The sequence below is a fragment of the Dreissena polymorpha genome, chromosome 8 (assembly GCF_020536995.1).
Source record: "Dreissena polymorpha isolate Duluth1 chromosome 8, UMN_Dpol_1.0, whole genome shotgun sequence".
Classification (NCBI taxonomy): domain Eukaryota; kingdom Metazoa; phylum Mollusca; class Bivalvia; order Myida; family Dreissenidae; genus Dreissena; species Dreissena polymorpha.
The window spans coordinates 68,008,566-68,033,421 of NC_068362.1; the positions used below are offsets into that span (position 1 = coordinate 68,008,566).

General features: G+C 35.9%; 2 protein-coding genes across 3 annotated transcripts; both read left to right on the forward strand.

Moving 5' to 3' along the window:
* Positions 1–2,107: 2,107 nt before the first annotated feature.
* On the forward strand, positions 2,108–17,635 carry LOC127841463 (delta-1-pyrroline-5-carboxylate synthase-like). 2 transcript variants are annotated; one of them, XM_052370288.1, is made up of 15 exons: positions 2,108–2,275; positions 3,228–3,652; positions 4,456–4,593; positions 6,858–6,962; positions 8,172–8,324; positions 8,656–8,874; positions 9,763–9,925; positions 10,587–10,730; positions 12,022–12,239; positions 12,579–12,716; positions 13,678–13,873; positions 14,993–15,114; positions 15,684–15,870; positions 16,949–17,044; positions 17,343–17,635. In XM_052370288.1, the coding sequence occupies exons 2-15, from the start codon at positions 3,254–3,256 to the stop codon at positions 17,495–17,497; spliced, it is 2,433 nt and encodes an 810-aa protein (XP_052226248.1). In that variant the 5' UTR covers positions 2,108–2,275; positions 3,228–3,253; the 3' UTR covers positions 17,498–17,635. The 2 variants fall into 2 exon arrangements, with proteins under 2 accessions (XP_052226248.1, XP_052226249.1); XM_052370289.1 differs by lacking the exon at positions 2,108–2,275 and adding an exon at positions 2,371–2,499.
* Positions 17,636–17,954: 319 nt separating this feature from the next.
* Positions 17,955–24,464, forward strand: LOC127841464 (beta-1 adrenergic receptor-like). The gene is made up of 2 exons (XM_052370290.1): positions 17,955–23,788; positions 24,004–24,464. Exon 1 carries the CDS (start codon positions 20,396–20,398, stop codon positions 21,335–21,337), a length of 942 nt encoding a protein of 313 aa, XP_052226250.1. The 5' UTR covers positions 17,955–20,395; the 3' UTR covers positions 21,338–23,788; positions 24,004–24,464.
* The last annotated feature ends 392 nt before the right edge of the window (positions 24,465–24,856 follow it).

Sequence of the window (24,856 nt, forward strand, 5' to 3'; positions counted from 1 at the left end):
TGCCAAATGATTTTAAAATCTGACACTGAATGACATAGTAATGGTCCGGACAAGCTCATATATGGCCATTTTTGACCTTTGAACCCAAAGTGTGACCTTGACCTTGGAGATATCGACGTCATTCTTTCGCGCGACACACTGTCCAATGATGGTGAACACATGTGCCAAATGATTGTAAAATCTGACAATGCACGACATAGTCATGGCCCGGACAAGCTTGTTCCGCCCGCCCGCCCAACCGCCAGCCCGCCAGCCCGCCAGCCCGCCCGCCCGCATTCGCTATTCTAATGACCAGTGTTTTCCTTCGAAAACCTGGTTAAAATCACAAGAATACAAAAAAAATTACCCGCAGCAGGGATCGAATCCCTGATCCTTGGAGTAAAGGTCTAGCTGGTAAACCACTCGGCCATTTTTGCTCATACAGTGTTTTGTGTATTTTATACTTAATAATTATAAGTTATGCTCGTAATGTCACATAATATAACGATATCAACAGAACTTTCAAATTTATTCAATCGATCCGCGATTGCAACTTGTGATAATTTTCAGCTTTATAAATCGTCAAAAGATGCATATAATGGCTATTTTAGAGCATAGTAAATGTTCAGTATTCATCGTGCGTGCGTGCGTGCGTGCGTGCGTGTGTGAGTGTGCATTTCGGAGTTCATAAGGCCCTTCCGCGCCCGAGGTTGCATTTTGAAGAGGAAATGGAGTTCGTCCCTGCACTCCTACCTAATTGATATACTTCACTCACGAAACTTTTGACGAGTGTTGAATCACACCTACAATGTCCAGCTTTTTAACTGTAAGATTTGAATATTAGTGTGGCCTTGTGCTGTCAGGGGAAGCCGGAGTATCCGGAGGAAAACCCCAGCTGTCCGGTATGGTGACAATAAAAAATGCTGCCGCAATCGGGTATTGAGCCCGGGTCGCAAGGTTAGAAGCGTGAGTACCGACCACGGATCTAACGGGACAGCCGCATTGATTGAATCTTCAAAAATTAATCTTCTTTGATATATTTTTGTCGGTTCGGTGAAAATCGTGTTGGTCATTATCGCTGCTATGTTCATCCGTGCGGTTGTTGAGTAGGTCCATGATGGACCGTGTATCATGCACCGTGTTTATCCGGCGCTATCTGTACCTCCGCCATGTTGGTCCGGGAAAGTCCGTGTGGATGCCGTGTTAATTGCGTATTGATGCCGGGATTGGTCGTGTTTTTACGGGTTAGACCGGATGGACAACGAGTTTTCACCGGAATGATTGTCTTTGGGGGACCGTCGACGCTCAACAATTCCAAAAAGTCCATGGATCGTCCCAGAATTTGATCCGGGGGATCCGGGACGATCCGGGACTGTCGTGTTCATTCCGGATGAGGGACTACCGTGTTAGATTGGACTGGGCCTGAAACAGATATCTCCATTTGATATAAACACGCCATAGTTTGACCCTAAATTTGTGTAACGGCATCCTTATCTTGCCATATGTTTGATTCGCGACCATAAAAAATGATACGCGTCAGTTCCCCGTGTTACCGGCAAAAATAGGAATGCATGATATAATCATTAAATTGCATAACTGCTAATTATTTGCAAGTTTAATTATTTTTGTCTCATCAGCATCGATCTATTCAATTTTTCTTTCAAATTGTAACAAACAGCGGTAAGATCTTAACACCTTGGTAAATGGTTAACAGACGTATTTAATAATATTACTTTAAATGTAAATGCCTTATTTGATTTTCATATAATACTAGTTCTTCATGAATGCTTTGAGCGTTTCTGAGTACATACGTAATGTTCTTATTCATAAGTATCAAAGTATTATGCATCAAGCTATAATATAGCTTCCCAATTTAAAGTAAATTGACGCTACCATTCCTTACTTCACGGGTATAAGTTATATTACCAAATAGATGAGAAAACAATCAATGATAAGTTGGCTGGATCGTTTGATAGGAATGATGCCTTCGCTGCTTATATATTAATTAACAATGAACCATGAGGCAAAATTGTCAACGTAGAACTATTTTAAGTATCATGTCTGAAGAGTATGACGAATGGTTGATAGTATGGGACATCACTACATTTATCATAGATGAAGAGTGTGAAGAATGGTTGATTGTGTGGGAATCCTGACATTCAGTCACTACGCCTTATCTTGCTATTGGGTTAGCTGGCTCAATTCATTAGACTTTTAGTGAGATCTGTTCAAGAATACATAAAGTGCATTCATTGTAAATTGCTGGCACTGGGTTAAGTTCGCTTATTGCTCTATGGTAAGAATTTCTTGTTTTTTGTCAGTGTTGAAACTGTAAAACTAATATATAATTTATGATTTGCTATGATTTCACAATAACTGCAAAGAGTACCATAATAACTGTAATTTATAAATTATAGGCTAACATATTGGTGTATAAATGAGTAGAGAGGATAAAATATTATATTTGCTAAACAAATGGTTGTCAACAATTAAGTTTCCAAATAAAACAGCGTAATTGTGGTAAGTATGAAATTGAAGTCATTTTTACAGCTGTACTTTATTTTTCAAAATATATTTTGTGCTACGCAAAAATAACATTGGGTGAAAAGATTTTTTTTCAACAAATTTAAGTGTATGTGTATACTTTTGTATTAATAAGTTTATTTTTAGCAGATTCCTATCACCTTTGAACTACACGTATTTACAATTTTGTTATTTCAGATGTGTAAATAATCTGTCGTAGTTTTGAAGCAAAATTATATATTTAAATTTGGGAGTTATGAATGGGTCAGTTTACCAGACCGTGATGGCCCACTGAATATTCTTTACAGGCTAGCGCTGTATAAGGAAGATTTACCAAGGAAATAAAGACAACTTCACTTGCAGTGATATTTTTTGCTTTATATTTTACAACCTGTGCATTTTGGATTGAAAACAATTGGACGGAAAAACATACAGTTGGGGAAGAAATACACATTATAAATAAGATTATAAAAAAGTGGATTTAAATTGTTAATACGAGCCTTTGCAACTGCATTTTTAAATGAATAGTATAAAGTGCTACATAATTATATCCATGTATAACACACTCAATAAACCATTTATTGATTTTATATGAAGCCTTTGGCTTTTTGGGGAGGAATTTGTGTGTTTTTTGTAGGGTTAAATGTTCCCCTTTTCCATTTGGAAACAGCCGGTAATTTTGGGCATAAAACAATCACTGACCTGTTTTCTATTTGCATTTATAGGATGTTGAGTGAACATCAAGCAGAAAATGCTGCGTATCCTGAAAGATCTATCGAAGGCAGTTACTGTTTGTTCAAAATGTCTAGTTGGAAAGGCTGTGCCGAATTGGTCCAATTCTTTAGCGCTTAAAAACAGACTCTGGTCAAATCTCAAGGTAGCTCCAGCAGTTTTACAAACATTGAATACAAAATCATTTACCTCATTGTCGAACGGTACAATTCGTGATCTGACAAACTTGAATGCAAGGTCTTATCGTTCCGTTCGACCGAGCGGTTCTGAGCCAGAGCGCTCGCGTGATGAGCGTTTCCTGTACCGAAGTGACCTCAAGAACGCCGAGCGGATTATAGTCAAGCTGGGAAGCGCCGTAATCACAAGAGAGGACGAATGCGGTCTGGCACTGGGTCGTCTGGCGTCTATTGTAGAACAGGTGCGTGAAATTAAAGAAGAAATATTTTTACTCATTTAGTTTTCAAAAGAGTTTGAGAAAAATAGGCTATATGTTTTCTTTTTTTTTTAATTGATGACGCGTTTGTTATTTTGTTGCTTTCATAGCAAAAAAAAGAAATGAACCATTTCTGAATATAATCTGTCTGATGATGATTAACCTGTGTCCATCAATATAAAGCAGGATAAATGGTCTTAAATTCTTAACATAATTATTATGTTATCTGATACGAAATTTAAAAGGCGGCGGCGTATAATTCACATGCAATAGAAACACAGTCAGTGGGAAAATATTAAGTCATTAAGAGATCCTATTATACTGTCGCACGAGGTATACAAGAGAATAACAGACTACTGCCGTAATGTATCCGGTAAAGCTAAGAATAACAAAACGGCGACTCGTGCCGAGTCTGATATATTACACACTGATAAAAGCATAAACGAGTTATTATGTATATCATACCTCTTCGTTCACATTTAAAAATAAAAAATAAAAAATATAATCGCCATGACACTGAATATAATGTTTGACGTTTGACTTGTAAATAATGACGTCATGAGCATTTGTGCTTAACATATGAATTTTTTTGCGTGTTGTTTTTTTGTGTCTATAATATATTATATCTTGGTATCAAATTGTTTATTTTGTTGAATCTGATTCTATGTTACCAACTATGATGCCTTTAGCAGAGACTCCGATTGACATGAACTACCTTCTAACATTAACTGATATAACAACTAGGTGACTTGATGTAACGTGTAATGTACTGTTGTTCTCTGATCCAGGTGTGCGAGCTACAGAGCCAGGGCTTTCAGATGACACTGATCACCAGTGGGGCCGTGGCGTTTGGCAAGCAGAAACTGCGACACGAGATCTTGATGTCAAAGAGTGTACGAGAGACCCTGTCTACATCCGTCACTGCTGTAAGCTTGCGATTCGGGTCCTTTATCGGTTTCCCTTCCTGTTGCCCATCTAGAATAAATAATACATTCCGTGTGTACTAATTTTGGGTAAAGGACTGAACTCTACATGTTGGGGAAATAGAAAATAGTTTTGTCTGGTTATATAGAAATTGGATGATCATTTTAAAGCAAATTTTCTTAGAGGAATGGGCAAACATGTAGGTTCCTGCTTAACAAAAAGCTATTCAGCTCTGAAATGTTGGGAGACGATGGAAATAAAATGTTATATTAATATTTGCTTAACGTATTTGCAACATCGATACATTGATGGTATACAAAAAATGCATAGGTATCAATCTGACCAATCTAAGCAACATTACAAGACAATATTTGTTTTCAGCTCCATATAAGGTTTTTGAAACTGTCTTATTTTGCCATGACTCTGATATTTTATTTTATTACTAAATCCTTACAATTTCTGATAGAATAGGAACTATAAGTAAGGAAATCATGCCCTTTTCAACTGTTATCACAGGGCGGAATATCTGACTCAACGCAAAGTATTTTCCACGTAGTTTGATCTGCATTGTTGAATTTTATTTTTGCGTCAAAATGTACGTGAATTAAAAGGTAACCTGATACATGCAGCCTTTTAATTTTTAATTTTACAATAATGAGTCAGTGAACACTATTCAGAGAGAAAAGTATTTTGTCTGCCAGATTCTACTTGCACTTTGGGTCTCCGGTCTGAAACACGATCAACGCTCTGATGACCTATAGTGGTTGACCTTTTATCAGTTTTATATATGGCGCATATCCTATTACAGTACAAAGATTTTGAAATGTTGAGCTAGTTTTGCGACAAAGGTTTACATCTGAAATGTCACAGATAGATTGATTTACATGTTGAAAGTGCCAGGTCCATTACATTAATACATGCACAGTTCACTGACCGTGTTTGATGAATATTTCATGATTTGCTCAAAAGACAGATAAGGATCGAAGAAATGAGTAACTATTCAAACCTCAACAAAAGCGATTAACATACAAATATTAAAAAGAGTATTTGTTCTCCTTGAGGGAAAAATAAAGTTAACTGACAAAATGATTAGTTAACTACCAGCATAACTTATTAGCATATTTTATAAACTTGTGCATTAATAATTTGTCATTAATTGTGTAACTGCTACGATATTTCCGAGAACATTGTATTCCAAATAGATTCACACCCAAAGAGAAATTGCACAATCGAATGCGGTGTTAACTCCTCCCACGAAGGGATAGGGGTAGGGTGAGGGGAAGGGTAAATGGTTAGGGTTAGGGGAAGAGGTAGCATCTATTTTGTATCTGTTATTTGTGTCGTATCTATCTGGAAAACAATGCCACCCCAATATTACCTGGTAAACACATATTGGCATATAATAGAATATCACAGACCGTAAATAAAAGCGGCCTTAGTGCACCCTTTTAATTTACCTGTTTGCGTAAATGATACGATTTTTTGAAGTTCTATAAAAACATATGCATTCAAATTACTAATGATTTGATGTCATAATTAATTTTCCTGCAGTGTTTTTGCTCAGGCGTTATAAATGTTTATAGTTTTTTAACTCCTTTTAACACAGTAACATATTTAAAAATCAATATGCGCACTAAGCGAATTGTTTCGGATAAAAAAAAATCGTGATCTACTCGCACAGTATACACAATTAATGTGTGTCTTGATTATTTTATTTGCTTTTGAAGAGGGGCATTACGAAGCTGTGCAAAATGTTGTCGTTTTTACTGTCAATCATTATTTAAAATGTGTATTTATTTTTAAACATATCTGAGTTGATTGGTACAAAAGACAAAATTAGATGCAACAGTGTATGTATGTTTTTTCTATTTAGTTCTTTTTAGAAATTATTTATTTAGGTTAATTTTCAAAATATTATACGCTGTTTAAGTAGAATCCTTGCTGAAGATTTATTTTACTCATGCATGTTTTGCTGTCAGACCATAGGTCTAAGGGAAACATATCTTACCACATTTTGATTTTGGAAAACGGGAGTATAGTTAATACCTTGGAAAACTGTACGGTTCTTGATGGTTTTGCATCTTTTCTGCGACTGCTGTACGGTGTATACCTCGTGGTGATCTTTTTAGAGTATACATTATTTCTTTCTACTTTTAGAGCATACATCAATTTGATTTGTTTTAGCTTACACCTCAATTTTTAGAGTATACCTCATTTTTATTTGTTTTAGATTATGACTCATTTTTCTCAATTTCTCAATTTTTAGAGTATACCTAATTTTGAGCCCAGGGCGTGTGCAGCAGCGGGTCAGAGCGGGCTCATGTCACTGTACGAGGCCATGTTCCAGCAATATGGCTTCAAAACTGCCCAGGTACAGGGAATACACTCTTCCTTAGTGTAAACATGTTCGAGCATGGCTCTTGAAAACCAGTGCTTAATGCAAGTGCGTCAAGTGTCGTCCCATATAACCATGTGCAGTCCGAACGGACAATTCACTGCGACACTTTCTGCCTAAACTTGATTTTCGCTAAGAGCATACTTCCTATAAATGGAAATATTATGAAAGCTAAAAGTGATGTCACTGATGTGTGGACTGCACATGCATGCCTTGGACGACACTTTACCCACATACATTCAAACCCGATTTATTAGAGCAAAGCTTATTTTAGCTTGATTGTTATTGAAATCTTAGGTTTATTTACACACTCTCGAGTCCTGTTCGTTGGAAGAATTAGTACTCAATTAATTAAAGGAAATCGTTTGAACGCTCTCAGCGTGGGATTACCTCCTGGTTCGTATGCGCACACCATAGCCTATCCACTGCACAACTGTGGATCTTTTCATTATCTATTCGTTGTATGCTATGTGCTGTGTTAATTTTTTCATTCATGAATCAACATGTTTTTCATTTGATCAGTAGTGTAATTAATATTATACAAACATGCAGTGCTCCAGATAAGCAACCATTATCCCAAAAGTATTTGCTTTTAATAACGCATACTATTTTTTTTACAGTGACTTATCACTGATGTCATGTGAAAATCATTAAATTGTTTTATATTTTCATAACTTTTTATAATAAAATTAGAATCAAATTGATGTTTACTTCTAAAAAAATAAAGCACTATTTGTGCCAGAAAATTAAAGGTGATAAAGTAAATGCTTGAACAATTATCCGGAGCACTGATAATGTGGTCAGCCTTTGGACTTAAATTGCTATTGATTGATGTAATTAGATGGTTGGCTGAATTAAACACATATGGGTAACATATCACCAGAACTAAAATAAAGTTTATTTTATCAACTGTAGGCAAAAGTCAGAAATAAAGAAACATACACAAAACTATGAAATGAGTCGTGTTCTGAGAAAACTGGGCATAATGCATGTGCGTAAAGTGTCGTCCCAGATTAGCCTGTGCAGTCCGCACAGGCTTATCAGGGACGACACTTTTTGCCTAAATTGGGTTTTTACTGAGAAGGGACTTCATTTAAACGAAAAATGTCATGAAAGCGGAACGTGTCGTCCCTGATTAGCCTGTGCGGACTAATGTTAAAGATTTGTTTGTGCATATACTTGTAGGTCCTGGTGAATTCGCGGGATTTCCAGAATGAGTTCACTAGCAGACATTTGACGGAAACCATGAATGAACTTCTCATCTACAACATCATTCCAATTATCAATACCAATGACGCCATTGCCTCACCACCTGAACTAGACAAGGATTTGCGTGGGGTAAATTTTGCCCCTACTAACAAATTTGTTTTTGCAGTTCAAATATTCAAGACACAGGATTCGTCCATTAATGGTTGTTCAACTGTCACAAAAAACGGATATGTGATTAGGATAAGCAAAAAGCAATAAACTGGTCGGACAAAATTTATATCGATGCCAATACAGAAAATGCCACGATATACAAATGATTATCGACCAAAATAAACAATAATCAACCAAAAATATTTCAGTAAAACACGCTGTAAAGTTCCTTTCATTCCTGATTTTTTTTTCTCTTTATTGAACGCAAAGCAAGAATTATCATAACGTCTGTTTTAACCTATGTATCAAGGTCATCAGTGTCAAGGACAACGACTCGCTAGCAGCCAGGATTGCCGTGGAAATGAATGCCGACCTTCTGGTGCTGATGTCCGACGTAAACGGGCTCTACACGTCGCCACCTGACGTCGAGGGATCGAGGCTGATGAAAACCTTTGCGCCGAAACTGGACCTACGGAACGTAGTCTTTGCTGGAAAGTCGCGTGTCGGTCTTGGTGGAATGGAATCCAAGGTATGTGAACTATATTTTTCTTTGTGTTGCTGAAGATGTTTGTTTTGTTTTTAATGTGAGTTTGTATTGTTTAATTAGATGTAATACTGTCTGCGTTTTGAATATGTTACTGTTGGATGTTTAGATGTACAATGATAACTTGAAACCTTTTCTTTATCTTGTTTTCCAGATATTAGCAGACACAATAGATAGAAAAAATACCAACATCCTACAGCAACTATGCATTTTAATAATGCATGACTATTCAGATGTTGAATTTAATCTTAATCTTATGTCCATTATAATGCTATCATTTGAGTCGCGTTCTGAGAAAACTGGGCTTAATGCATGTGCGTAAAGTGTCGTCCCACATTAGCCCGTGCGGACTGCACATGCTAATCTGAAATGACACTTTACGCACATGCATTAAGCTCAGTTTTTTCAGAACACGACTCATTTAAAGCAGGCGGCATATAACAATCACCCTGTCAGTCTGCTTCTATGTTCGAGTGTCCGTGCGTATGTCCTAAAATTCTCCTAAAAGGTCAAGGTCACACTTAGGGGTCAGAGGTTGATAATGGCCATACAACAGCGTGTCTGAACTGTACCTTTGTCACTTAACATGAAATTTTTAAATTACTTTCCATAAATACCAACTATCATGGGTTCTGCGTGTGACCTGTATCTCGTTTCTTTTACTTAAAGGTCATTGCCACATTAAGACGTTTAAAGTTCAATTTCGCGTCAAGAAATATTTTTTTAACATTAGTCAATAAACGTGGAATTAAAGGTGCAACTGCATTGGCATATTTTGACAATAACGTCACGCAACACTTGAACCTTTTCACTCCAACCCTCAACCCCTCGCCTTCCAGCTGCCAAAATATATCCTTCCCATAAATTCCGCAGGTGTCTGCTGCAACATGGGCCCTGGACAAGGGCGTGTCTGTAGTGATATGCAACGGACTGGAGTACCGAGCCCTGCCCAATATCATCAAGGGCAAGTCCATAGGAACATTCTTTACTAATGCCAAGCACGTGGCCAGCCCCGTGCAGGTGGATGCTGTGAAAGGTAACGCTTCGCACAGTACCTTTAGTGCAAAATTTCTATATGGAGTGCGCTCTGGTAAAACGGGGCTTAATGCATGTGCGTAAAATGTTTACCAGATTACCCTGTGCAGTTCGCACACGCTAATTAGAGATTACAATGTCAGCTGTTCTTGTATTTTTCATTCAATGAAATCCAGATTAGACAAAACGTGTTGTGCCTGATTAGCCTTTGCGGACTACACACGCTAATCTTGGACAAAAAAATACGGTTGTGCGCTCAGCCCTGTTTTCCCTGAGCGATGCTAGTATGTACTTGTATTGTGGGCTGTGAATAATACATAAATACTTTAAACCTAAATACTGCTTTAAAATTGAATTAAAATTCCTTTCTTTCACCACCCCACTCTCCATTAAGGAATTGTGGTATTGAACTCCTACATATAGACATCTTTCTGTAGAAACATAGTGCCAACATTTGTCAACATGCCCAACATTTTGTTCTTTTTTGCAAATAAGTGACTTAATTTAAACTCAAACATTAATATTTTCTAAAGACTTCATTCTGCCGAATCACAAAATCTACTTAATGACATTTTCTAAAATGGTCAGACACCCACTTATTATAACTTGCTAAAAAGCATGTCTAATTGTTTCGAAATATGTTATACTTAATATTTGTACAGCCAAAGAGGCAAGTTTGAACTTGCAGTCTCTGGAACCGGCCCAGCGTCGCCAGATCATTGAACATATTGCGGACTTGCTAATCGAGCGCTCCTCGGATATCCTTAATGCAAACAAGCGAGACATAGTGGCGGCCAAAAGAAACAGTGAGTATCAATTCTACCTTGCTAGGAGGGAGTATATACCATCGTGAGGCCAATAATAAAATACGGAAAACACAGGTCTTTATTAACACTTGCCGCAGGAAGATCTCCAAGATCCGCTGACTAGACAAGATCTCCAGCAAAGAATTATTGAGAAGAACAAAGCATCAGCCAGTTGAAGAAGACATTCTGCAGAGACTTTGGCGGTTAATTAACCACACCCTGCATCCAATACGACACGGTTATCTCTCATATGGAACCCCAAAGGAAAAAGGAAGAGCGGTCCGCCTAAAAACACATGGCGTCATGACCTGTTTGCAGATGCTTAGCAGCTAGAGAGACTCGCCCAGAACCGAGACGCCAGGAGGAAGCTGGTTGGTGGGCTTTGCCCCAGTCGGGACCACAGGCGAAGATGAGATAAGATGAGATGAGGAGGGAGTTACTGTGTCGTCTAAACAAGACCATTACCCCCTCCCCCAAAAAGGGTAACACACTGCTAACACATTTCTCAACTGGATGAACTGAAACTGTCATCGTGAAGAGGGGCGAGGCAAATTTTCCTTTCTTGTCAACGCACACATTCATGTGTTATTTGCCCTTGCCATGCCTTGGTACCAGGTATATTTGTGATACATATCACATTAAATGTGTATTTCCCTGCAATAAAAATATTGGGTCGTGCTCTGTGAAAAAAGAGTTTAATAGATGTGCGTAAAGTGTCGTCCATTTTAGCCTGCCCAGTCCACATAGGCTAATCAGGGACTACACTTTCCGTTGTAATAATATTTTTCGTTTAAAGAATCTCTCTTCTTAGCAAAAATCATTTAGGCGGATAGTGTCGTCCCTGATTATCCTTGTGTGGACTGCACCGGAAAATCTGCAACGACACTTTACTACGCACATGCATTAAACTCCCTTCTGCTTTAACTGAAAGTGTACTTGTTATTGTCGTATTTTGATACATGAAAATATTTGTTCACTAGTGGTTCTTTTACTTTTCTCAAAGATAATAATATTTAGTAACAGAATAACAATTGAGAATTTCTTTGCAATAATAACGGAACGGTTTATTGATTGAAATCCATACTTTTTTAACTGGAAAGGGACATATTGTCCATAACCAATTTATACTTGAAATAATCGTGTATGAACTATTCTTTTACATATAATCTACAGTTTTCCATTATAAAGAAATAGTTATAAAATATTTAGGAAGTTCTATGGAGTCCAATATATAAAAGCTATATTATACTTAATATTATCATGTCCTTAATCACCACTTTCTTGCTTATAGATCTGTCGGATGTTCTTGTATCTCGCCTGGAGCTCTCATTATCCAAGCTGCAGACGCTCGCAACAGGATTGCGTCAGATAGCAGCATCATGCGAGGACACCATTGGCCGTGTTCTGCAGACCACGAAAATCAGCGACAACCTTATCCTAAAGAAAATTACTGCTCCAATCGGCGTTCTTCTTGTGATTTTTGAATCTCGACCAGATTGCCTGCCCCAGGTTTGAATTTTCATTTTTTAAGGAAAATGATTGTATTATTGCCATGGCAAACAAATTTTGAAAAGTCTAAGCATATTCTGTTTGACTTTTTATGTTTATTGAACGTTAATAATGCATATAAATAAAATACTGAACTATTTACAAAAAAAATACTGAACTATGTACAAAATATAAACAATACTGTTGTGTAAAATACTGTGATATTTTTGTTCTCATGCACAGCTACTATACTTAAATTGAACTCGCCTATCAGCTCGCTCAATGTAGGTCAGCTGGGTGCTCGTCCAATTATATCGCCCTATTGTACGCAGTGCTGTTAAATAAACAAACACTCTGCAGGTTGCCGCCCTGGCGATCAGCAGTGGTAACGGTCTACTGCTGAAGGGGGGCAGTGAGGCGCAGTACAGCAACGAGCTGCTGTTTGGGCTGGTGAGAGAGGCCCTCGACAAGGTCCACCTTAAAGAGGCCGTGGCTCTGGTAGGCACACTGCAAATCAGGGCATATATTCATCTAACAATTCTTAGACTTAATTTTAGGAAGAAAGGATGTTCTTGAGACTGTAATATTCAAGTTTGCCATTAATATCGGGTAATTCTTAGCATACACCTTGGCTTCACTATCGTCATCTTTCTTCGTGTAAATCATTTTGTAAATGACATAATCATCAATGGTAACCTATATATATATATATATATATATTTAAACGCTGGATAAATTTTAGTTAGTTTCATCTGTAAGAATGTTAAAAATTCTCTCTGCACATTTACAATAAACACTCTTTTAATGTGAACAGTATCTTTGCCCATGTGATGTGTTCTCTATTTCAATGTGAAGCAGACTCTCTGTCCATGAGAATTTCCTCTCTTTAATTAGAAACAGTTTCTCTGCCTATTTGAAATTGTATCTCTTTCAAGTTGAAACAGTCTCTCTGCTCATGTGAAACGTTTTTTCTTTCAATTTGAAACAGTCATTCTTCCCATGTCAAATATTCTCGTTTTCAATCTGAAATATTTTCTCAACCCCTGTGCAATGTTCTCTTTTTCAAAATGAAACATTCTCTCTGCACAAGTGAAATGTTCTCGCTTTCAATGTGAAACAGTCTCTCTAACCCATGTGAAATGTTTTCTCTGTCATTTTTAAATAGTCCATCGCCCCGTGTGAAATGTTCTCTCTCTGCCTATGCGAATCAGTCTCTCTGTCCATGTGAATGTTCTCTTTTTCAATCTGAAATGTTTTCTTTTCAAATGAAAACATATTTTATGCCCATGTAAAATAATCTATCTCTCAATGTGATACAGTCCCTCTGCCCAGGTGAAATGGTCTCTCTTTCTATCTTAATCAGCCTCTCTGTCCATGTGAAACATTCTCCTCTTCAGTGTAAAACAGTCTCTCTTTCTGTACCAGTGAAATGATCTTATGTTCTCAACTCATTCTCCAGGCCAACAAACGTGAGGACATTGACGATCTCTTGGAACTTAACGAGTACATCGACCTGGTGATCCCGCGTGGCTCGAGCAGTCTCGTGCGCTCCATACAGAAGAAGAGTCAGGGGATTCCCGTACTCGGTCACAGCGAGGGCATCTGTCACGTGTACGTGGACGAGGACGTCAACCCTGAGATGGCTACTAAGATAGGTCTGCAGAAGATAACTTTAGCATTGTTCTGGAAAAACAATGCTTAATGTATGCCTGTGAAGTGTTGCCTCAGATAAGCATGCGCAGTGCGCACAGGCTAATCAGGGACGACATTTTCTGCTGTTGCTTGATTTTCGTTAAAATAAGACTACATTTTACAAAAATAATCCATACAAGCGGAAAGTGTAGTCCCTGAGTAGCCTGTACAGGCTTTAAGGAATTATAGTTTATGCACTCGAATGAAACCCAGTTTTCCCAAAAGAAAGATAATGTGTCTTTCCCCGTTATCAATATGGGAAATATACAAAACTCTATTTGTAATGTTTTTAAAAAGACTTAATATGGTCACATATGATTTACGCAATGAATAAGCCTGAATTAATGAACGAATATGAGTACAGGGTCTTTTTTTAGCTGAATGTAGAGCTGTTATTTTGTCATATTCACAATGACAATATGTGTCAATGGCAATATTTACTTCCAAATACATTATCTTAATTGTCAATTTATGGATTGCTTTTCGTGTGTTAGGAAATATAACTGTGTAGTACACATATCATGAAATTAAAGTTGTAATTTTCATTTAAAGGATATTCTGATGTTAAGTATTGTATGTCTTTTTTGTGTATACTTCATGTAAGTTCTATCAATAATTATTCAAAGTTTATATAAACTCTTTAAAGTTAAAATGCTTTTTCAAATTATAGTAAATTTACACTAAAATTCAATATAGTACGGGTCTTGGTCGTATGGTGATGAGAACAAGCCCTGGGGTAAAATAATAATACTTGTGTTTTGTGTGTGGTTTACTTGCCTTCATATTTAATATAGTATATGCTTTTGAAGCTGGTACATTTAAAACAGGGCTTTCACAAATTTTTCATTGGTTGTTATTCATGGGCTTGTATACATATTATTGTTACGTATTTTTATTCGGTACTTAAATATGAATCTTGAAAACTTAAACAAAACTTTCTAAAAAAAGTAAATTATATTGTCAACTTATGCATTTAATTACCATCATTTCCAGAATAATATTAGTTGTTGTCTGAAGATAAATATAGTTCCTTTTTTATGTGTTTTTGACTCCAAGGTATGACATGTTCATAATCATTTTAGTTGTTGACTCCAAATGTGACTATCCGTCAGCATGCAACTCCATCGAAACGTTGTTGATCCACAAGTCACATCTGCGCTCGGGAGTCCTCGAGGGTATTTGTGACGAACTGAAGAAAAATGAAGTAATATTTTTCTCTCGTTTAGATTACAGTCTTAGTAGCTGACTTTCTATTTTCTTAATATCGAATTTAATGTTATTTTAAATTACCTGCAGCTGAATTTGCATGTAAATAATGAACAAGTGAATTGTGATCAATAAGTCGTACTTTTATTTAAGGGGAAATGCTACCAAGAAATGCATTGCTATTAACACTTTACATGATATTAAATGAACAATGAGAAAACATCTTTCGAAAAACAGTTTTCGGACTTTGTTTCCTAAAGCTTGTAGATATTGACCTATTTTTGTTGTGTTAGTCTACTAACAAGACTTTCAAAACGTTTTGGGAAAACTGGGCTTAATGCATTTGCGTAAAGTGTCGTCCAAGAATTGCCTGTCCAAGTCCACTTTTATTTAATTTTTATATTTAAAGGAAGTCTCTTCTAAATGAACATTCATTACAGGCGAAACATGTCGCCCTTGATTAGCCTGTGTAGACTGACATGCTAATCTTGTACGACACTCAACACACGCGCACTAGGCCCAGTTTTCCCAGAAAGGCTCTCATATTTAAACCCGCTTCGCTTTCAGGTACGCCTCTACTCTGGCCCACTGTTGCAATCTATGATGAAGTTTTGCCCACCGCCAGCCGAGCGCATGGATAAGGAGTACGGCGACCTTGAACTGACCTTGGAGGTCGTGGACGACGTGGAAATGGCCATAGCGCACATCAACAAGTACGGGAGCAACCATACGGACTCCATCGTTACCAACAACCGTAAGTTTTGGAACGATTGTGGTTTGAACAGAATACGTGAAAAAACGTCCAGTTTGGATTGGTTTTCAGAGCAGGAGTATAATAACCTTTAGACTACATGTGCTACCAATAAGTGTGTGTTTTTTAAAGAGAATCGTGAATACACGACAAGGGTATTCTTTTGTAATAAAGTATTGGGTCCCCAACAAAATTAAGGAGCTAAGGGTTTGTGGAAATGAGCTGATTAATGTCTAGTAGCTAAATATGGTTGGATTTATAGGGACTTACTTATTTATTCTTTGCATGCACAACTTTTCATAGGCTTTTAAAATTCCATTGAGCATTTTAGAGTCTTAAATAAAATGTTTAGAGTCTCTGTCTCAGTGGTTTTTAGAGACTCCCTAGGATATAATAAGACAAATACAGCTTTTGATAAAATATGCTTTTGAGTGTAATATGGGACGTTATTTTTAAAAGATAACTTCTGTGAGAAATATAAGATTATTTTGTTTGCGCTGTGTGAAAAACACTTGAAAAAATAAAAATATGATTCGATCAATAACATGTGTTTACCCGTCTCATTCATAGCAATTCTCAAATAGTATTATCATTAATCCACAAAAGAATTATCAACGAAACTAGCACACAGCTACAGGGGTTCACATATTAGTCCTGTCACTAGTTATCAACCATATTCATTTATGACGTTTTTTTTTGCACGTTTTTTGATATCTCAGTATTAACCAACGTATGTCTTTTATTTGTTCGCATAATTTTTTGTTATTTAGTGTTATTGCATTCAACGAATATGTTTAGTCTCGGACGGTGTATTTATTCACAAGTGCTTATAAAAAAAGAGAATATAACTTTTGCAAAACGAAATCTATAGCCACTCATGAAATAGAATTGAGTTATAAATTGAAAACAACAAATATCCTCTCTGAAATTTATTGAATGATATTAAAAAGAAAAGGTATCTGTATATTCGTCACTTATTTCATATTGCATCTAAATGAAATCAAATCGAATATAGAGTCGTTAAAATTGCCCACATCTGCTATTTCATATATGAAATAAAAATGTGCCTGTTTTTTTGCAGGAGCCACTGCTAAGCGTTTCTTGGAGAGAGTCGACAGTGCGTCTGTATTCCACAATGCCAGCACACGGTTTGCTGATGGATTTAGATATGGTCTCGGTAGGGGTTGTTTTGATATTTTGTTACTATACTTCAATCACGTTACTTTGCAGGACAATGCTCACGTGTTTTGGTATTATATGCATTCCTAGTTGGCATAGTACTTGCTTTTACCAACTGATGTATAACAATATAATATACGATATATATTGTAATTTGATATCATAATATTTTAAATAATAAAAGACTGAGTGATTTGTAAAATAGCCAACTCAATATGCTTAAAAGAAACATAAACTCAGCAAATTCAATTTTGTAAAAATACTGTTTTTTTAAAGATTGCCCTTTTCATCCTCAGGTGCTGAGGTGGGTATCAGTACGACCCGTATCCATGCCCGGGGCCCAGTTGGGGTCGAGGGGCTACTAACCACCAAGTACGTCTTGGAAGGAGCAGGTCAAACCGTTAAGGAGTTCACTGAGGGGAAGTACAAGTACATCCACGAAAAACTGTAGTTCTGAATATACGGGAATAAAGAATTATGCAGGATTTTGTTTTTGAAATATGCTTTAATATTTTTTGTTTTACTATAAGTGAATGAAAATGATGTTCATCCATGACAATTTGCATTTGTGAATAAACTCGGAATTATATGTGACGCGTTCTGAGAAAACGGGGCGTAATGCATGTGCGTAAAGTGTCATCCCAGATTACTAATCAGGGACGACACTTTCCGCCTAAACTTTATTTTCGGTAAGTAGGGACTTCCTTGAAACTTAAAATACCATAAAAGCGGAAAGTGTCGTCCCTGATTAGCCTGTGCGGACTGCATTATAAGATAAACATCGTAAAGTGACTCATAAAAATTTAGTACTTTCATGTCCTATTTGATACCTACAATCTTTGGCCCTTTTAATGGTATTGGCCATGTTATATATATATATATATATATATATATATATATATATATATATATATATATATATATATATATATAAAGGGGTGGTAAAGGATTTCGGATAGTGGGGATATTTTTTTTCATTTTAGAGTGTCCCAGATTAGCCTTTGCAGTCCACCTACATTGGATTTATGCTAAGAAGAGACTTCAATTAAACGAAAAATGTCATACAAGCGGAAAGTGTTGTCCCTGATGAGCCTGTGCGGACTGCACAGGTTAATCTTGGACGACTCTTTACGCACACGCGTTATGTCAAGTTTTCACAGAACGCGACTCCTTTGTCCTGACTGTAATCGATTGGCGGGATCTCTGCTAAAACGTCAGACATTCAGTTATCAAACGTAATGTCAATTGGCCCCTAGAGGTTCTTTTTTCATCTCGAAACACGCCCTGTATTTAATACCTGTATTGCGATCAATTCAGTGCAATTATCGACATTATGGTCCTTTAGATAATCATCCGAAAAAAAACACTAAAAGTATAAAAAAACATCAGATGTTTTTATGATCACAATCCTTGGCGACAATTATTCACGACAAAACCAAATGGTATGACGGTTTTAATGTAAAACGCGTATCCTAAAACCACATTAGACAAACATGTGTCATACGACTAAATGCGTTTTTATTCTGTTGGGATATTGTTTATGGATAACTTTGTTTTCAAACCTATTTTGCCCATGGAAATGAAACAGATAGTTTCAGTTTGCAAAAGCAAAATACTTTTTGTAAAAGGTTTTAAATATTTTGTGAACGTATCAAACGTGTTTTTGTAGTTATTGTATATTAAATAAGCCACTTAAGGTAACTTGAAACGTTTCGCGATATGTCATAAAAACAATGTGTTTGCAGAGTTAGTTTCGGGGTTTGAAAAGAAGAGTGTGATCGATTGTTTCGTTACATACAAACGAAACTAGTGACGGAGAATGCTGGGTTGCTAATTTCTAAAGAGTGTTTAAATGAGAAACGTGTGTTAAATTGAAAACTGTCTTTGCTGTTTGACTCGTATTCAACATCTCATAGGAGGACAGATTATGTGAACGTTTGTGAACGTATGGGTATACAATTGGTTGGAGAAAAGTTTTGAACATACAAAGAAAGGTATAACATAACACATAATATGTTCCTGCTATGTAAATGATCCAAACTCTATCGTCGAGAACATCATGTGCAATAATTATGAGTTATCGAAAGCAAGTTTCGTGAATGTTAACCATTTATTATTACATAGATACATTACACAATTGTAAAACCAGACGAAGTGTGTGCAAACTTGTTCAGCTTCTTGTAGCGTTATTATTTTGTGCAGATATTATTCTTTATTACAAAATTGAAATCATAAATGGTTTCGGTCATGTTTATTAATGATATGTTAAATAACACAGCTATGCTATAGACTGTATCGACCATGTTCCCGCGCCAATACACGACATTACTAGTGGTTTACAACTGTTGAATGAGGTTAAGAAGTATTCTCAACAATTGGCCATGCTTATCAGCAACGGTAATAAATAATCACTTAACACAACATAATCACAAATGCATGAAAATTTTACCATCTGCAGGTCAATAACCTGTTTATAGAATATAGTTTTATCCTAAGAATATAATGTTATAAATGTTAAAAGCCCTGTTTAAGCATTTATTGATTCTTAGTTTTAATACTATCTTTTATTGTTATTTACATAATCTTGTAATTAACATAATCTAATAAATGTTCTTGTAATTTTCATTATCTTGTAATTTGCATAATTTTATAAATCCTAAGAATATAATTCAATAAATGTTAAAAGCATGGTTTAAGCATTTATTGATTCTTAGTTTAAATAGTATCTTTTCTTGTAATTCACATTATCTTGTAAATTACAAAATTTTATAAATGTTCTTGTAATTTACACAATCTTGTAATTAACATAATTTAATAAATATTAAAAGCCTTCATCCTAAGAATATTATTTAATAAATGCTAAAAGCCCTGTTTAAGCATCGATTGATTCTTAATTTTAATACTATCTTTTCTTGTAATTTTTATAGCGTATATATGTTCTGAACCTAATAACGGCAGTATGCAACATATGTGTTTTTATGCATAAATTTGAACTTTAGATAAAGAAATAATTAATAACATGGAAACATTTTCATCAAATCCTGAAGCTTTGCAATTAGGAACACAACAATAAAACACCATAATTACAGAGGAATGTATACAAGTCAGTGTTAACTGATGTGTACAGCTGGTTGAGAAAATCTTTCGTTTACCTGTTTCAATTCACCGGAGGCATCTAGTCGATACAGTGTATACTTGCGATGTGGCTGTTTCATTCATTAATTATTTAGATTAATGGTGTTGCATTTAAGTCTCGAACAATTATCATATTCCTCGGGGGATTCCGTCATATGTATATCAGTCAGCATTGATTTAGAAGAGCATGCTATCAGTTGAACATTATTAAACAATGTTTGAGGAAAATCAAAACCAAACTTCATGTACGAATAATGGAACTGTTTTGGATACTGACAATCCAGGTCATGTTTCAATCCTTGCTTGTTTAGTTATGTTACTTGTTTTAACTATTGTGTGTAATTTGTGTGTAATTGTCAAACTTTACAAAAATGAATACCATAAGAAAACACGCACGCGATTCTTACTTTCGTCATTGGCATGTGTTGACATTTGTATTGGAATTATTATAATGCCTGTGCAAATAACTATACTATTTCATGACGCGGCATCAAATATTGGATTAAAATTTTGTGACGTAATAAACAATTTGGACGTAACCTTAACGTCCATGTCTGTTTTTCATTTAACGATGCTAACATGGGAAAGGAGAGTCGCCATTTGCAACCCTTTTGGTTACGCGATTGTCTGCAGCAAGAAACGCTTAGCCATAGTGTATACAGCTGGATGGGTGACCGTGGCTGCATGTTCCTTTGGTATCATTATGCCAGGATATCAGACATTCGAAGCGGAGGCTTGGAAACTTGAGTGCCAAGTTGTCCAACCGAAATGTCAGTTCATTGTCGGAATATATTTTGTGGTCGGCGCTTCATTGATAACCATTGTGTTTCCTATAGCACTGGTTCTTTACTTCAACATAAACGTGATATGCTACGTTAAAAAGACCCGAGCTAATAATAACAACCTGGGGGGATCATGCGAATCGCTGACTAAAAATCGTCGGATTCGAGTTACCGTAACTATTGCAGTGTTAACTGGGGCGTTTCTGTTCTGTTGGTTGCCGTTTACAGTTGTAAACGTCTTAGATACGATCGATGGTCGGATGGTCCCAACCACTTTAACAATTTTTACCCTCTGGTTGGGATATGCGAACTCAGCGGCTAATCCACTTCTATATTTGCTTATGCAATGCAACAAATGTATTGGTCGGGGATAAATGTAAAAACAAGTAATCGTCACACGTTATTAGACAGCAAATACTAGCTGTTTTGAATAATTTTCTTTTTTCCAATTTGTGATAGATATGATGACTATTTGTTAGGAACATTTATCATTAATATGTAAGACATACCACTAAATCATGTTATAAATATGACATTGAACACCATGTCTAACGGATTCTTCCTGAGGTATGCGACAATGTCATGTATTTGAGTTTCCTGTGAGGTAGCTGCTGATCAGTTTTCTCCAAATCTGATTTGGGTGATAAGTGTTTTACAATCTTTTTATAGGTCACTCTTTTGTGTTTATATTTAGTCTTCAGCGTCTTATTTCATTTCCTTTTAGATCAGTTTTTAGGCCTCCATGGTCAAGATCAGCAGAGTTTTAAGTTTAAGTTCTATATTCTGTTTTATTTATTTCAATGTATTTCTTACCAAGTTCTTTCAAGCTTATGCTATAATGTGATATGCATATATATAACATGTTATAGTTTAGCCTTCTCCCTCTCCAGAGGATGATACAATACTATTTGCGTCTAATTGCTTTATTTTCATACTATAGAATACAGATTGAAATTACTGATATATAACCTTATTGCGCTAAAGCTATTTAAATATCCGTGCTTAATAACTTTAGTCAGTTTATTTTATATATTATTCTGCTATTAAAATAATTATGCTGTTTCATAATCTGTATCTACAGATATCCGTGCTTGAGTAGTTTCAATTTTAGCCGATTGCTTTAATGATTGTATGATTGCTAAATTATCTAAATAATTAATTAATTAATTGGTTAGATATATAATCAATTGTGTTATCCAATATTGTGTTACCATGTATTGTTCATTTTGTCATGTTTAACATTTTAATAATGTGTTTTGAGTAATGTAATTGTATATGCGATGGTGTTATCATGTAAATGTTTAGTTTATAAGTCGGCTAAAAAAGCTCTTCAGAGCTTGTGTTTAAAATATTCATATATACCCGAGTTGAATTTTAATTGACCTGACTTGACAATGGCCCTAGACAATTGTCCCAATACGATTGAAATGGATTTTCCGCGGTGGTGACCTCATCTTTAATTTGTTTGACAATTAGTGTTGTGTTGTGTGAAATGCTCTGAGTGGTAAAGGCAATATGCCGCTTTTCTAAATTAAAACAATGATTGCTATCTTGAGGTCGTTGAATTAAATACTTCTATCAAACTTTAACGTGTGCATGTTAAGTTAAAATACGCGTAGCATGCATTTCTAACTGAAAATCTGTAAAATCGTGAGAACGCGGTTCACCACTGTGATGAAAATGTGTTTAAAACAGGTATTACATGCAAATTCTGCTTACACGATTTTGAATTTAAAAAAAAAGAAAAAAAAAGAAAAAAGATGTGGTTGACTATGCGTTTGCGTGTTGTGATATACCTAACGAATTCCTAAGGGTGTTCGACCATTTAAAGTAACATCATATGCGACTTCGCTCTATCCGTCAACATTATTATGTTAAACAGGTTTTCTGCATAATGATATTTACAATGTATTCGATAAGATCTTTTGGACTTTTTGCTTATATCCAGGTCGCAGCATATTTAAGATCGAAAAGCCATCAATAAGCATATTTCATTTGTTTTGGCATCTTCCACATTCGGACAATGATTTTATACTATTCAATTAATAACTTGTATCGATTCAGTTTATGAACCCTTTAAAATTGTATCATTTACAATAATGCTCTATGAACAATTGACGAATTGCCGACTCGATTATTAACATAAAGAGTATTGTATCAACATATTATTTCTCGTTGATGTTGATATATGTTAACATATACATGTCATTGTATATGGGTTTGTTTCTATTTTGTTTACCCTTGTTGCTTTACCACGTTTTATATTCATAGTAAGGATATATGTAATGCGATAATTGCCATTGAATTGATATTTTAGTACAGTTTGTATATATATTTAACATAGCTTAACGTTCAGTTGATACGACCACCTTAGGTTAAATAATATATTTAGTATATCCCAACTTTTTCATCGTGTAAATTGTTATTATTGTTTGTCTACAGGACATAACTGGCAATTGCGCTGCATAATTAATAAATTATCGATGCCATAATTGCAACCAATTAATCTTATGTAACATATGAGGACACTTCAATTAAATTCAAATCTAAGACTAGCGGAGTAAATCTCATGTGAATGCAATCTTATTTAGTATAGTTAAGTTTACGTGTACGTATCATTTGTATGTTACTGTTATTCAATGGTAAATTAATGTTATGTCCCTTTTTAATAAGGGGGATATATCAGTCACCGTGTCAATCGGCGCTTCTGTCCGTCTGTACGAAATTCACTAACTTTGCCTCATATAGATGGACTTTGCATAAATGGCCACTAACATAAGACTTCATCTCGCGTGGTGCATCAGTCCTAAGTATCGTCCTCAAAGGTCAATCTTTCACTAAGTGATCGAAGTATAAATTTTGCAATAAAGGGGGATATATCAGTAACATTGTCAATCTGTGCGTCTGTCCGTCTGTACGACATTTCATATCGCAGCTTTAGCTTTCCCATATACCCGGTATTGATGGACTTTGCATAAATGGCCACCAATATAAGACTACATCTCGCGTGGTGCATCGGTCCTCAGTCTCGTCCTCAAAGGTCCAGATTTCACTTAGTGGTCGAATATTTCTTTTTGCAATAAAACAGCTTTAAAGAAAATTACTTTCTAAGCTCTGACTTCCCAATATATTGAGCGATAATGATATAAAACAAACCATCATAAGAAAAATGTCGTCCTACCTCAAAGCTCAAGATCACGCTGTTTAGAGAAATGATAGTTCCAGTCATGCTTTCTTGTTTGTGTATTAGTATTTGTTAATACTTAGAGACAGTCATAAATCAAAAACAAATTTAACTGCGTGTTTCTCGTATACATGTATTGTGTTGTTGTGATTGTTTATGAGCTTGAAATACATTGAGAAAGTAATTTTTGATAAACAAACAAACAAACTTCGCGAAGTTCGCGTTATATGGGAACACAATCGCGAAAAATTATGTAGATGAAAACATTTTTGACCAAAACTATCAAATCACATTCGATTAAATCTTGATGTTCTACAGCCTTTGGTTGATTTTAATTTTGCCTGTGTAATTTATATGACCAAAGAGGTTGGTATGTAACAGTTGATTGTACCTCTGACGTGTATCCGCACGTGAGTGTAACACACATAGCGCGTATGGACCCGTCAGAGCGAGATTGTACGGTAGCCGACGTGCAAGAGATGTGTTGTGAGACGGTTGGGGAATCTGCTGATGTGTATCCACAAATGTCGTACACCTGGTTTATGTCATTTATTCAAGGGTTTTCAAATTTAGACACTTGGATATCGGGTAGAACACACACACACACACACACACACACACACACACACACACACACACACACACACACACACACACACACACACACACACACACACACACACACACACACACACACACACACACACAC

Bases quoted from the DNA above. Each gene is read 5' to 3' on its own strand.
- LOC127841464 (XM_052370290.1), top strand. From the start codon at position 20,396: ATGTTTGAGGAAAATCAAAACCAAACTTCATGTACGAATAATGGAACT.
- LOC127841463 (XM_052370288.1), top strand. From the start codon at position 3,254: ATGCTGCGTATCCTGAAAGATCTATCGAAGGCAGTTACTGTTTGTTCA. The intron at 3,653-4,455 runs GTGCGTGAAATT...TCTCTGATCCAG, and splicing joins TGGCGTCTATTGTAGAACAG to GTGTGCGAGCTACAGAGCCA. The intron at 10,731-12,021 runs GTGAGTATCAAT...TCTTGCTTATAG, and splicing joins AGTGGCGGCCAAAAGAAACA to ATCTGTCGGATGTTCTTGTA.